Here is a 15433-nt window from a genome sequence, read left to right on the forward strand (position 1 = left end):
CGATTCCACAACCAATGAATCAGATCAAAGCTCTGTAGTCCTGCCACATCCAACCGTAAATGTGGTGGACAATTAAACAACTCAATGGAGGAGGACACTCCACAATTACCCCCATCCTCAATTTTAAAAAAATATATATATTTATTCAAGTTTTCAGTCAATTTTCAACAACCACCCCCTCCTACAGAAAAAAGAAACAAGAACACAACGCGCAATAACTATACATAGGGATTTCCCCAAAATACAATAGCCCCCCATATAACAATAAGAACACAGATCAGGAAACACCCCACCCTAACCCCCCCTCCGACCGGGTTGCTGCTGCTGCTGACCTCCTAACGCTCCGCGAGAAAGTCTAGGAACGGTTGCCACCACCTGAAGAACCCCTGCATAGACCCTCGCAAAGCAAACTTTATCCTCTCCAACTTGATGAACCCAGCCATGTCATTAATCCAAGCTTCCACGCTTGGGGGCTTCGCATCCCTCCACATTAGCAAGATCCTCTGCCGGGCTACCAGGGACGCAAAGGCCAGAATACCGGCCTCTTTCGGCTCCTGCACTCCCGGCTCGTCCGATACCCCAAATAATGCTACCCCCCAGCTCGGCTTGACCTGGGTGTTCACCACCTTGGACATAGTCCTCGCAAAGCACGTCCAGAACATATGGACGTGATTTGCTGGACTCCCAGAGTACCTCACACATCTGTCCTCCACCCCAAAAAACCTACTCATTCTCGCCCCTGTCATATGCCGTGTTGTGGCCAAAATGCGCTCTGTGAACAACTTTAAACTGTATCAGGCTGAGCCTGGCGCAAGAGAAGGAAGAATTAACCCTGCTCAGGGCATCAGCCCACAACCCCTCATCGATTCCCCGAGCTCCTCCCCCCACTTGGCCTTCAGCTCCTCCACCAACGCCGCCTCCTCCTCCTCTTGCAGCTCCTGGCAAATCGCCGAGTCCTTGCCCTCTCCAACCCTATTTGAGTGAACTTTGTGAAGTTGGACTGACAGGTCAAACATAGCAGACTAAAATGTGAACAGATACTCGGTACCGTTTACATGGTCAGAATTGGTAGTAAAGATTTCTTAATGCACAGACTGTCAGTATAACACAGTCACACGAGCTGCCCAACAACTTTTTGGCTTAAATACGCCACTGGAAGATCACTTGTCTAACTAGGGGGCTGGTTTAGCACACTGGGCTAAATCACTGGCTTTTAAAGCAGACCATGGCAGGCCAGCAGCACGGTTCAATTTCCGTACCATCCTCCCTGAACAGGCGCCGGAACGTGGTAACTAGGGGCTTTTCACAGTAACTTCATTGAAGCCTACTCGTGACAATAAGCAATTTTCACTTCATAATGGCACTCGGAGCCATTTTTGCAGTGCAATAAATTCTGGGCCACAATCAGATGAAGCGTCTGCAACTGATCATTGGGCAATAATCGGAAAATTCACGTTCTTACGATGAGCGGAGCGCCATTAACTTAAGAAGTGTAATGATTATTTTTTGTGGATCATAAATTAGAGAATGACAAAATGGTTTACTTTAATTTACAACAAAACAAAACGGACAGCTGATGCCAGTTTCCAGTTAAAAGCAAATCATTAGCATTTCACTCATGCACAGCAGTTGTGCCAAATCTTGTGTCAACAATAATTAAACGTAAATGATGGAACAGTTTTTCTCCATCTGAGCCTCTATAGTCGTGTTATCATTTTCTGGAATGCTTCCTGAAGCAAAGAGTAAAGTTAATAGCTAACTTTAAGCTTCGCTGTAAACTTTCTAAATGATTTTATTCAATTTGTCTTCGAATCACCGTGATAAATCTCACTTTTTTTGCTAAGAAAAAACTCGAGACTGCTTGGAATTTGAATAGAAACAAAAGGTGCAATAGGAAGTCTCTAATTCAGTCTATTACAGACAAACTTTTTGGAAAAATAAACATTGAATACAAAATATTAAATCATTAGAACTTTGAAATAGGGGCGGGTTTAGCACAGGGCTAAATCGCTGGCTTTTAAAGCAGACCAAGGCAGGCCAGCAGCGTGGGTTCAATTCCCGTACCAGCCTCCCCGAACAGGCGCCGGAATGTGGCGACTAGGGGCTTTTCACAGTAACTTCATTTGAAGCCTACTTGTGACAATAAGCGATTTTCATTTTCTCTCCATTAAATATTCTTCAAATAAATTTCAAAATCGAAGCAACAGTATCAAATACTTGATTAAAACATTTTTCTCATTGGCTTTGGCTGAATAAGGTCTGCATGTAGCATGACTCAGACTGCACAGCAGAATGGGCAGGCTGGCGGAATGGGCTGGCGGAACGGGCAGGCGGAATGGGCACGCTGGCGGAATGGGCAGGCTGGCGGAATGGGAAGGCTGGCGGAATGGGCAGACGGAACGGGCAGGCTGGCGGAATGGGCAGGCGGAATGGGCAGGCTGGCAGAATGGGCAGGCTGGCGGAATGGGCAGGCGGATTGGGCAGGCGGGCGGAATGGGCAGGCTGGCGGAATGGGCAGGCTGGCGGAATGGGCAGGCTGGCGGAATGGGCAGGCGGATTGGGCAGGCGGGCGGAATGGGCAGGCTGGCGGAATGGGCACGCTGGCGGAACGGGCAGACGGAATGGGCAGGCTGGCGGAATGGGCAGGCTGGCGGAATGGGCTGGCGGAACGGGCAGACGGAATGGGGAGGCTGGCGGAATGGGAAGGCTGGCGGAATGGGCAGGCGGATTGGGCTGGCGGAATGGGCAGGGGGATTGGGCAGGTGGGCGAAATGGGCAGGCTGGCGGAATGGGCGCGCTGGCGGAACGGGCAGACGGAATGGGCAGGCTGGCGGAATGGGCAGGCTGGCGGAACGGGCAGACGGAATGGGGAGGCTGGCGGAATGGGAAGGCTGGCGGAATGGGCAGGCTGGCGTAACGGGCAGGCGGAATGGGCAGGCTGGCGTAACGGGCAGGCGGAATGGGCACGCTGGCGGAATGGGTACGCTGGCGTAACAGGCAGGCGGAATGGGCACGCTGGCAGAATGGGCAGGCGGATTGGGCACTCTGGCGGAATGGGCAGGCGGAATGGGCAGGCTGGCGGAATGGGCAGGCGGATTGGGCACGCTGGCGGAATGGGCAGGCTGGCGGAACGGGCAGGCGGAATGGGCAGGCTGGCGGAACGGGCAGGCGGATTGGGCACACTGGCGGAATGGGTACGCTGGCGTAACGGGCAGGCGGATTGGGCACACTGGCGGAATGGGTACGCTGGCGTAACGGGCAGGCGGATTGGGCACACTGGCGGAATGGGTACGCTGGCGTAACGGGCAGGCGGATTGGGCACTCTGGCGGAACAGGCAGGCGTAACGGGCAGGCGGAATGGGCAGGCTGGCGGAATGGGCAGGCGGATTGGGCACTCTGGCGGAACGGGCAGGCGGATTGGGCACGCTGGCAGAATGGGCAGGCTGGCAGAATGGGCAGGCGGAATGGGCAGGCTGGCGGAATGGGTAGGCTGGCAGAATGGGCAGGCTGGCGGAACGGGCAGGCGGATTGGGCACGCTGGTGGAATGGGCAGGCGGATTGGGCAGGCTGGAAGAATGGGCAGGCTGGCGGAATGGGAAGGCTGGCGTAACGGGCAGGCGGATTGGGCAGGCTGGTGGAACGGGCAGGCGGAATGGGCAAGCTGGCAGAATGGGCAGGCTGGCGGAACGGGCAGGCGGAATGGGTAGGCTGGCGGAATGGGCAGGCTGGCGGAATGGGCAGGCTGGCGGAATGGGCAGGCGGATTGGGCAGGCGGGCGTAACGGGCAGGCGGAATGGGCTGGCGGAATGGGCACGCTGGCGGAATGGGCTGGCGGAAGGGGCAGGCTGGCGGAATGGGGAGGCTGGCGGAATGGGCAGGCGGGCGGAATGTGCAAGCGGGTGGAATGGGCAGGCGGAACGGGCAGGCTGGCGGAATAGGCAGGCTGGTGGAACGGGCAGGCTGGCGGAACGGGCAGGCTGGTGGAACGGGCAGGCTGGCGGAACGGGCAGGCTGGCAGAATGGGCAGGCGGGCGGAATGGGGAGGCTGGCGGAATGGGCAGGCGGAATGGACAGGCTGGCGGAACAGGCAGGCTGGCGGAACGGGCAGGCTAGTGGCTGATGGAATTTAATAGAGAATTGTGAGGTGGTGCATTATGGCAAATGAGATAAGGGAGCAATATAGACTTAATGGCACAGTTCCAGATATGTGGGGAGAGGGGAACCTGGAGATCTGTAGGCATTGATCTTTAATGGTGGCACAACACATGGAGAGATAGTTAGCAGAGCATTTGTGATCTTGGCTTCATGCATAAAAGGTACTGAATACAAAACCAGAGAAATTAGGCTGAAATCTTTAGCTTTGGTTAGGCCACAACTATAAGATTAGTCACCACACCTTCGGAAGAATGTGAAGGTCCTTGGCTAGGGTGGAGAGGAGATTTACCAGACTGGTTCCAGAGTTGAGGGATTTTAACTATAGGTTAGGTTCATAGAATCCCTACAGTGCACAAGGAGGCCATTCGGCCCATCAAGTCTGCCCACTCCCACAGCCTATCCCCATAACCTACCAAATCTGCATATTTTTGGACACTAAGGTGCAATTTAGCATGGCTGATCCATCTAAACTGCACGGGCAGAATTCTCCGCTCTCGGGAAAAATCGGGAGGGCCGTCGTGAACTCGGCCGAGTTTCACGATAGCCTCGGAGGCCGCTCATCGCCCCCTATTCTCCCCTCCCGGCGGGGCTAGGAGCGGTGCTCCGTAACTCTCGGCCGCGGGGGGCGTCGCGCCAAGAATGACGCGGCCGGCGCGCCTAATGACGTCAGCCGCGCATGTGCAGGTTGGCCGGTTCCAACCCGCGTATGCGGCTGACGTCATGACGCTGACGGCATGGACCCGCGCATGCGCGGTGGCCGTCTTTCCCCTCAGCTGCCCTGCAAGACGTGGCGGCTTGATCTTGCGGGGCGGCGGAGGGGAAATAGTGCGTCCTATTTGGACGCCGGCCCGACGATGGGTGGGCACCGATCGCGGGCCTGTCCCCTCCCGAGCACAGTCGTGGTGCTCTTGCCCCAAACGGCCACCTAGAAGCCCCAAACGGGCATCTGGCGCCCGTTTCACGACGGCAGCGACCAGTGTGTTTGCCGCCGTCGTGAACGGCCGGCTGCTCGGCCAATCGGGGTTGGAGAATCGCCGTTCGCTGTGAAAAATGGCGAGCGGCGATTCTTCCGACCCAGGGGGTGGGGGGTGGAGGAGAGAATCGCGGGGGGCACCGGGGGGTGTGAAATTTGTCAGGGGGCCCTCCCACGATTCTCCCACCCAGCGTGGGGAGCGGAGAATTCCGCCCCACATCTTTGGACTGTGGGAGAAAACCGGAGTAGCCGGAGAGAACCCACGCTGACACGGGAGAAAGTGCAAACTCCACACAGTCACCCGAGGCCAGAATTGAACCTGGGTCCCTGGGGCTGTGAGGCAGCAATGCTAAGCTGGGGCTGTTTTGCTTGGAGAAAAGCAGTTTGAGGGAAGGTCTGTAGAGGTATACAAGGTGATGACAGATTTAGTTGAAGTAGACTAATAAAAAACATTCCTATTAGCTGATGGTACAAGGACTAGGGTACAAAGATTTAAAGTTTTGGGCAGAGTAGCAGGGGGATGTGAGGAAGAAAGTCTGATGCAGCGAGTGGGAATGTTTTGGAATTCTTGCCATGCATGAGGACGGTGGAAATGGAGAAGACCAATGATTGCGAAAGGAAATTGGATCGGCACCAGTGGAAAAAAACATGGAAAGCTATGGGGATAGGGAAGGGGAAACATTGAACCATATAAGATTCAGAGGGGCTTGACAGGTCATAGAATCATAGATGGAATCATAGAATCTACAGTGCAGAATTTGATGAGCGATGTTTCTCCCATGGGGGAATTAAGAATGAGGGGAGTATCGTGTCAGAACGAAGGGGTCTCTCATTTAAGGTAAAAACGAAGATCAATATCTTCTCTCAGAGGGTCATTAATCTTTGGAGTCCAGTATACCCAGGGAACATTGGGCGCTAGGTTATTGAATATATTCACACGCGAGGCAGATATATTCTTTTTAGCCTAGAATGGAGTCAAGGGCTATAGTAAGCAGGTAAGTGAAGTTGAGGCCACAATGTGATCAGTTATGATCCAACTGAATGGCGGAGCAGGCTCAATTGTCTACTCCTCTCATTTCTTCTACAGAGAGCCGGCTAGGAGTTGATGGGCTGAATGGCCTTCTTCAGTGCGGTAATGACACCGTGAGAAGGTAGCCGTTTGGCATTTTTAACCTATTCAAAAGAGAAATGAGCCTTCCAATATTCTCGAAAAAAACCAAAGTCAAGAAAAACAAGCCTCCCCCTCTCCTGCACCACCCAACCCCCCCCCCCCCCCCCCCCCCCCCCCCCCCCGCCCCGTGCACACCTTGCCATGGTGGGAGCACACTGCTGACCGGACCGTACACCCTGCACCCCAGACACCGAGCAGAATGTCGGCAAACCCCGGCCATGGGCATGTGCCCGGGGCTAGGACCCATCCCCTGGGTGTTAGGAGGTTTGGCTGCTGCATCTGTGGTGTTGCCTCCCGCAGCGTTCAAGCACAGTGTCCATGCATCAAGGTGTGATTGGGATGCTAGGCAATGAGCCCCACATGCTACTTGGCCTGTCCACCCACTGGGAAGTGCTCACAACCACAAATGCCAGTTCCCTATTAGCAATAGCCTTCAGCCGCATGTCCAGAGGCCTCCCCAGTCAGTGGGAGTTATGGCTGGTCGGCAGCCATAACTCCAGGGAACTAGGGTTGTCCCCAGAATGGGGACACACGGTCCAGTGGTTGGCATGGAAGACTTCCTCACATTTTCCCCCTCCCCACCCACAGCAGAGCAACCCCCTCTCTCAGCACTCCCATGGTGCCCCACCCCCAACCAGGGGTGCACCCTTCCCCTCCCGGTTGCCCCAACCCCCCCCCCCCCCCCCCCCCCCCCCCCCTCCAAGCATAGGGACAGGAAGCCTAAGGGCCCCAGGGTGTATTGCCTGTGAGCGAAGATGGCCACACACCTCTTGGGACCCCTCAGCAGCCCTTCCACCAGGTTCACGTTTTTCAAATGGAGTACTAATCGGCGCCAGAATGACCACTTGCTGAGAAGGCGGCTGGATCACAGGAGGCCACTGATAAGAGGTGGATGGCCCCTGTTAATGTTATGGAAATAGGGCTTAATCTTACTCTGTGTGGACTTCCAGTGTCTTTATTAAAGGCTCCACTCGCCACACACTCACTGCAGCCACCAAGTTGAGTTTGGGAGTTCGAGGTAGACTCTCTGCTCCATGCCAGTGAGGAGTGGGGGACACACGCTCTTCCCCAGGGTGGGCTTCAGATTCAAGCCTGCCCTCCTAAACACAGCCTAGGAGGTGGTGGTAGAGGCAGACAGTGCTGCCAGCTTGACCAAGAGACAGATTTTAAAAAAAAATTTGTTCATGGGAGGTGGGCGTCACAGGCTGTCCCAGCATTTATTGCCCATCCCTAATTACCCTTGAGGGGTCAGTTACGAGTCAACCACATTGCTGTGGGTCCGCAGTCACATGTAGGCCAGACCAGGTAAGGACGACAGATTTCCTTCCCTAAAAGGACATTAATGAACCAGATGGGTTTTTACGACAATTAGTTCATCTTTAGACTTGTAATTCCAGATTTTTATTGAATTCAAATTTCACCATCTGCAGTGGCGGGATTTGAACCTGGGTCCCCAGAGCATTACTCTGGCTCTCTGGTTTACTAGCCCAGTGACAATACCACTGCCTCCCTAATGATGATCTGGCGGCGTGGGGGGTCACTCATGAGGCCTCTACCCTCAGGGGGCAGAGAACCAGCGAGGGCTCAAAAGGTCATGGTGCAGATGCCCTCTGGTTGGGGTGAGCTCTGCCGATTTCCTGCTTCCTCTGCAGTGGGGCAGCGCTTCTGAGGCGTGCCAACACCTGGTGGACACCTGATGGGGGGAGTGGGGGGAAAGAGAAGAGACACCCAGAGTCCAAGGACTTGGCACCGTCGCCAAGCCACCCCCAAGCAACCCTGACAATGTTTGAAGGATTTTCAGGGGGTTTTTTTAAGCCTCCCCCACCCCCTCCATAGCCATGGCGCCCAGGCCCCACTTGTAAATACTTGTACTAATTCACGCCCATGAGGCTCTGCCGAAGAGGGGGAGAGCTGAAATGTCCAACCTACTACTGATATTGAAACCCATGCAAATGACGGGTTTGTATAGATCTGCGACTACGGGTGCAAACATCGATATCACCGCCAGCGAGGGACCAGAGCATGGTGCCGAAATTGGAGCGGGCATAAACCGCGATTTTTAAATTACTCGTCATTTCCTGCCTGGTCGCAATTCTGGTATCGCGAAGCAGTGAATCCAGCCCATAAGTAGGTAGTTCTCTCAGATATTCTGACCAACATTACTCCACAACTCACTGCTGAATGCTCAATCACCCTGTTCACAACATATTTGCGGACTGCCAGGATAACAGTCAGGGTACTTTGAAGAAACTCACCACATACAAAGCACCTTGACCCATTCCTGAGGGACCAGGTAAGGTGGAATTATAAATACAAGTCTTTTCATTCTTTGTATTTCCATATACTCACAATTCTAGCCACCAAGTCACTGAGATTTAAACCGTATTTTGCCACCACTGGACGCAGTACTTCTGTCACAGGTTTGGTGGGTTTGGCCTTTAAACCGACTGATCTATTTATGGGAACAAGGTCCAGCCTGAAAATAGAAAAAAGGTGCATGGGGTCATATTTCGACCAATTAATTTCATATTAAAAATAAGAGTATACTCAAAAGTCAAATAATTCAACAAAACATTTAGAACTTCAGTTTTTCTGTATCTTATTGGCGGCATGATCCCATTCAACTGTGTTTCAGTTGTTCTATAGTAATAATAATAATAATAATCTTTTTATTGCCACAAGTAGGCTTACATTAACACTACAATGAAGTCACTGTGAAAAGCCCTTGGTCGCCACATTCTGGCACCTGTTCAGGTACACAGAGGGAGGATTCAGAATTCTCAGCTGGTATGGGAATTGAATCTGCGCTGCTGGCCTTGTTCTGCATCACAAACCAGCTGTCTAGCCCACTGAGCTAAACCAGCCTCATGGTGCAACCAAAGAGGCATTTTTGTCCTCCTTCCCCTTCACCAGTTCATCGTCACAAATTACAAGTCCCTGGGGTGAAAATTTGTGAACAGGAACGTGCATCGCACACATCTGTGAGACAACATGTTAGATGTCCGCAGGAGGTTTTTGTCCATTTTATCCCAGGTGATTAGATTAAATATAAAATGTTTGGTTGGGAACTCTGGTGGATTCAAGGTCGAGCCTGCAGGCCTTGGAGGTTCAACCAAAACGTAGAGCTTTATGTAGCTCTACAGGCTGCAATGTTAGATTGCTCACTTACCCATGCAAATGGCCGATGGTATCTGCAATCATTCTCTTTAGACTGCCCTTGTTCAGCTACAAGGCTGCTTGTGAGGGAACATTAACAATACTGGGAATACACATTTCCTCTCCCTTTAAATCAATGGTTCCTGACACAATAAACAGTAAAACATTAACAATCAATTAGCTACATGAACAAGCAACAACAAGTCAGTACATCAGACATCCTGGAGGTTGTCATTCTCTGTGTGGTTGTTGGCAAACCTCAGGTGTCTGCTTTTTAGTACTTGCTGCAATCTCTGGTGTCTTTAGCTTGGTGTCTGCATTGTCAGTGGTTATCTGAACTGGAGTTGGCATAGTGATCTAAGGTTGACTCAGTATTTGATTTGCGATTGGTGTTGTTTTCCCCAATTGTTTGGTTTAGTGTCAGGTTCTCGGTAAGGTCCCGGTCGTGTTTTGGCACATCTAGATTTTGACTCTCCGTTGGTTCAGCTTCTTCTGGTTCGGATCTTGCCGTTAAAAGTTGATCCCCATGACTTCTCCATATTACATTGTCTTGGGTTTGCATGGTGTAAGTCATTGGTCCTGTCTGTGCTAAGGTGGTGGTAGGAATCCACTTTTCACTTCTGATATAATTTCTCGCCAGAACCTCTTGACACTGGTGAAAAACACAAAGTTTTGTCTCGTTTTCCGCTGTATGACCTGATCCTGCTGCTTCTTCTCCACAATTTCTTTTGTCTTGGGTGGTTTTAGGAAATCAAATGCTGTGCATAGTTGGCATTTAGCCATTAGCAACAGCGGAGACACAGCGGTTGTTGACTGTACGTGAGCAGGAATTGACTCAAACGTTTAGACAACGAACCTTGTTCTCTGGTTACCCTTAACAAATGTTTCATCATCTGCACAAAACATTTTGCCAGCCCGTTTGTGGTAGGGATAAGGAGCGAACTGGATATGTTGAATTCCATTCTCCTTCAAATAGTTTATGAACTCTTGAAATATGAACTTCAGTCCATTATTGTTCACCAGTTCTTCAGCGTAACCAAATACGAAGACTTCACCCAATGTCGCAAATGTTTTCTCCGATGATGACACTGGACTCTGTCTAATCTATTTAATATTTAGTCCATAGCTTGTTGGAACAACGCTGGCGCTGGAGTGATGCCAAATGGTAATCTTTTGCATCAAAATAACTCGATTTCAAAAGGTCCAGTGCTATCAGCATGCACCCATTGGCAGGCCGCCTCTGGCCATTCCCACGGGTTCAATGGGACTAATGGCAGCAGGTTCCACGCTTTTGCATAAGGTGAACACATTCCTACCTTCTCCTCAGTTTTCCCTTTATTCTCAATGTGAAGCCTAACGGCTACTGTTCACCTGTGGGCATTATGTGGGAAACCACCACCACAACTCCATGAGGTGAAGTGTCATATGCCAGTTGCAGGGGTAAATGTGGATCAAAATGTGTCAGGCCTTCTGACTGGAGTAGCACCTCTTTGGCTTGAACGAATGCTCTCTCGCATTGATCCACCATTTCCACATTTTATATTGGCACAGTAGATTGAGCAGGGGTTTTAGAATAGTCACCAGATAGGGACTAACCTTCCTTCGTAATTAGTAAATCGAAGAAAGATTGAAGCTGGTTGCAGTTTGGAGGTGAGGATACATCAGTAATGGCTTGGACTTCTGAAGGAGACTTCTGAAGTCCCTTTGGCATCGATGACATGACCTAGATATTCAGTTGAAGATTGGGAAAATTCACACTTGTCTTTTCGGACTCTTAATCCATAATCTTCTCATTTCTGGAGTATGGCATCGAGGTTGCGAAGATGTTCTTTCTTATTTTTACAGCTACAAAGATGTCATCCAGATAATACTGGACTCTGTCTAATCTATTTAATATTTAGTCCATAGCTTGTTGGAACAACGCTGGCGCTGAAGTGATGCCAAATGGTAATCTTTTGCATCGAAATAACTATGTGTGTCTCAGTCATCAAGAACGGTTGTGAATCCTGATCCACGTTCATTTGCGGATATGCTTGACTGAGGTCAAGTTTACTGAAGTGTTGGCTTTCAGCCAACCCAGCGAATAGGTCATCAATCAAAGATAGAGAGTACTGCTCTGCACGCAGTACAGGATTAATAATGACTTTAAAATTGCCACAAATGCCTACAGATCCATCTTTTTTTCATCACGGATACGATCGGCATAGCCCAATCACTTATGTTAACAGGCTCAAAGATTCATGTTCTTACCAGCTGTTATAATTCTACCACGATCTAAGGCCTGATTGCGTGCGTACGGCACTGACCTAGCCATTAAGCATCTCGCCTGACTTCCTTGCTTGACCTTCAGCTTTACCAAGATATCTTTCATGCTTTCAAACTCACTGTTGAAGGCAATAGCATGTTTCTTAAAGATTTTGGGTAGGCCTGATTTGAAATACGTCCTGAGATTTGCCTCAGCCCAATTTAATCTGATCTTTTCCAGCCAAGATCTTCCCATTAGTGCCAGATAATTTCCTTTGACTATGTGCAAGGACAAATTTGCCGTCTGTCCATTTAATCGCACTGTTATATCAATAGGGCCCCTCAACAGAACCACTTCTCCAGTGTAGGTTTTTAACACCATGATCAAGGGTTGCAGAGCAACAGGTCAGAGATTTTCAGTTTCTGGCATCAGTGTCCACCTCCATCTTCACCAGCTGACAGTGCAGTAATGGAGCGACCCAATATCAGTTTGTCACACCAGCAATCGGTAGAACATTTAATGACAGTTTGGCTTCAGACTGTGAATGGAGTTTTTTCTCATGTCCATTTTGTACCACATGGAAAATTCTTCTTTGATTCATCTTGCCATTTGCTTTATTGGGCTCTTGTTTCCTGCAACTTTTGCCTGAAGCTTGCTTCTTTTTCCAACATGCAATGTGGCCCTTTCTGTCACAATTTCTGCACATTGGGTGGGATTCACTCTTCTGGGGACTAAGTCCCCATGCCCGCCGGAAAACGGGTGGGAATCACACCGGACTTTTTCCTAGAAAATCCGGGGTGATTCTCCATCTTCAAAGGGGCTAGCAAGGCCCCGGCATGCGTCCCGCAGCTCCGGTTGCCAGCGGGGCCCTGCAGTTACACCCTTGCGGCTGCGCATACGAGCGGCGGGCGTCTTCGCGCCAGCCCCCGCGAAACATGGCAGCGCCCTACAGGGACCCGGCGCGGAGGAATGTAGGCTGCCCCCCCCCCCGGAATAAGCGTGCCCGCTGATCAGTAGTGACCAATTGCGGGCCTGGCCACCGTGGAGGGCCCCCCGGAGTCGGATCCCCGCGCCCCCCACCAGGACGGCCCCCGCAGCCAGAACGCCAAGGTCCCGCTGGGTGGGACCACATGTGAACCACCCCGGTGGGACTCGGCCCGTCGAGCACGGAGAATCGGCGCCAGAATGCGCGCGACTGGCGGTGATTCTCCGGTCGCTGAAGAATCGCGTGCCGGGGTTGGAGCTTATTTTGGGCAATTCTCCGCCCCCACACTGAGCACGATTTCAGCGCAGAGGGTCAGAGAATCCCGCCCGATGTCTTTGCACCAACAATCTGCTGCTGAGTGCCTGGTTTTTGCACACCTATAGCAAGTGCATGTCTATGTTTGCATTCGACATCATGTGAATTCTTGTGCTTGAACTCAACTGTTTAGCTTCTTTGGCTGCAGATTCCTTGGATTTGCAACTTCCAAAGCTTTCTTTAAGGCCAGGTTGCTTTCGGTTAACAACCGCTTTTGAATAGCCTTGCTATAGACTAATCTATCTCTGACACATCCCCAAATTCGCAGTGTTCAGCTGGTCTTTTCAGGGTAGCTACATGGCGGGACGGTAGCACAGTGGTTAGCACTGTTGCTTCACAGCGCCAGGGTCCCATGTTCAATTCCCGCTTGGGTTACTGTCTGTGCAGAGTCTGCACGTTCTCCCCGTGTCTGCGTGGGTTTCCTCCGGGTGCTCCAGTTTCCTCCCACAAGTCCCGAAAGACGTGCTGTTAGGTGAATTGGACATTCTGAATTCTCCCTCTGTGTACCCGAACAGGCGCCGGAGTGTGGCCCTAGGGGATTTTCACAGTAACTTCATTGCAGTGTTAATGTAAGCCTACTTGTGTCAATAAAGATTATTATTAGATGTGGTAGTCACTGCAGCCTCACAGCGCCGAGTCCCAGGTTTGATCCCGTCTCTGGGTCACTGTCCATGTGGAGTTTACACATCCGCCCCGTGTTTGTGTGGGTTTCGCCCCTACAAACCAAAGATGTGCAGGGTACGTGGATTGGCCGCGCTAAACTGCCCCTTACTTCGAAAAATGAATTGGGTACTCTAAATTTATAAAGAAAGATATGGTGGTCACAGTGTATCGGGAGAAGGCAGATTCCATGGTTATATCAAAATCACCAGATATGTTTCAAATACAAATTTCAAAGCTTAGGGCTTATTGGCTATTAAAATTAACAGTTCATTCACATTGCATTTTGTAGATCATAAACACCACCACACTGAAAACCGATAACACCACCACCGCGCCACCCCTTCCCCTCCTCTTTTTTTAAAACGAAGATTGATAGATTTTGCTGAGGCGAGGTTAATAAAGTGTTATGGAACTAAGGCAGATAGATGGAGTTAAGGTGATCTAACTGAATGGACGAGCAGGCTCGAGGGGCCGAATGGCTTACTCCTGTGCCAATGTTCCAGTCAAGACAATTTGTTAACTTACCGAAATAGTGTACGCTTCTCTAATCGAATCTCCCGTGAGTTCAATGTGTTGCAGTCTTGATCAAGTACTAGAGGCTTAAAAATAATTCAGAGTTTATACAAGAAAATATTGCTAAAATATTCTTTAAAATAGTATGTAAAAATCTGAAAATTGTATTCGCAAATGACTTCTCAACAACAACTTATATTTATATTGCACCTTTAATGTAATGAAATATTCCAAGCTGCTTCCCAGGAGCGTTATAAATCAAAGTATGACACCAAGCCATATCAGGTCAGAGGACCAAAAGCTTACGGATTGTCTTAAAGGAAGAAAGCAAATAGAGAGGTGAAGAAGTGCAGAGAGGGTACTCCAATGCTTGGGGCCACCAATGGCGGAGCAATTAAAATTGGAGCTGCATTTGAGGTCAAAATTAGAGGAGCGCAATTATCTCAGAGGGCAGTGAGGTTGGAGGATTACAGAGATGGGGAGGGTTGTGGTGCTGCCTTAGGCAATACCACAAATGAGATCAGAGCTCGTCTTGCAATCAAACGTGACACCAAGGTTGTGAATGGGCCAGCTTAATCTCAGGCTGCTGCCAGGGAGAGGGATTGAGTCGGTAGCTAGAGAACAGAGTTTGCCGGAGGAATCGAAAATACTAGCTTCAGTCATCCCAATATTTAATTGGAGAAAATTTCTTGACCATCCGGTACTGAAAGTCAGATAAGCAGTCCAATAATTTAGTAACAGTGGTTCCACCAGAACTAATTCTAACACTTCCTTTCTTTCCCTTTGCAAATGGAAGACCAAGTGTTGCCGCTGGGACTGAATTGCGTGCAATTCATGATCCCATTGGGGGCTCTATTCGGAAAGTGGGTCAGGACATGAAAATGGGTCAGCTCTCTGCCGGCATGGATTCAGAGCAATTCCTGGTCCAGCAGGTATTGTAACTGCTGGGGCTGGAGTAAGCGCTAAAGAGCCTGGCCTGACAGCTGGAACTGTTTTTATCCGCTCTACTTACCACACACTTACAGCAGCCAAGGAAATGGCTCATAGAAGACCTGCTCCCTGGGGTCAGGTGTTCGAGGCGGACCCACAGCTCCTTTCCAGTGAGGAGAGGAGGGACATCCTGTTCCCCAGGGTGAACCGCAGACTCGAGCCTGCCCTCCTGAACACCACCTGGGAGATGGTGGCAGAGGCAGTCAGTGCTGCCACCCTCACCAGGAGGAGACAGCTGGTGATCCGGAGGGGTGGGGATCATTGGTG

The 15433-nt window shown here is 50.6% G+C and overlaps 1 protein-coding gene across 1 annotated transcript in view; it reads right to left on the minus strand.

Annotated features, from left to right (window-relative positions):
• The window catches only part of rgs12b (regulator of G protein signaling 12b), a 230195-nt gene that overhangs the window by 37482 nt on the left and 177280 nt on the right, over positions 1-15433 (minus strand). The window contains 2 exon segments of the mRNA XM_038805850.1: positions 8649-8775; positions 14189-14262. Of these exon segments, the coding sequence (XP_038661778.1) occupies positions 8649-8775; positions 14189-14262 (201 nt within the window).

Source organism: Scyliorhinus canicula, chromosome 8 (assembly GCF_902713615.1).
Source record: "Scyliorhinus canicula chromosome 8, sScyCan1.1, whole genome shotgun sequence".
NCBI classification, from domain to species: domain Eukaryota; kingdom Metazoa; phylum Chordata; class Chondrichthyes; order Carcharhiniformes; family Scyliorhinidae; genus Scyliorhinus; species Scyliorhinus canicula.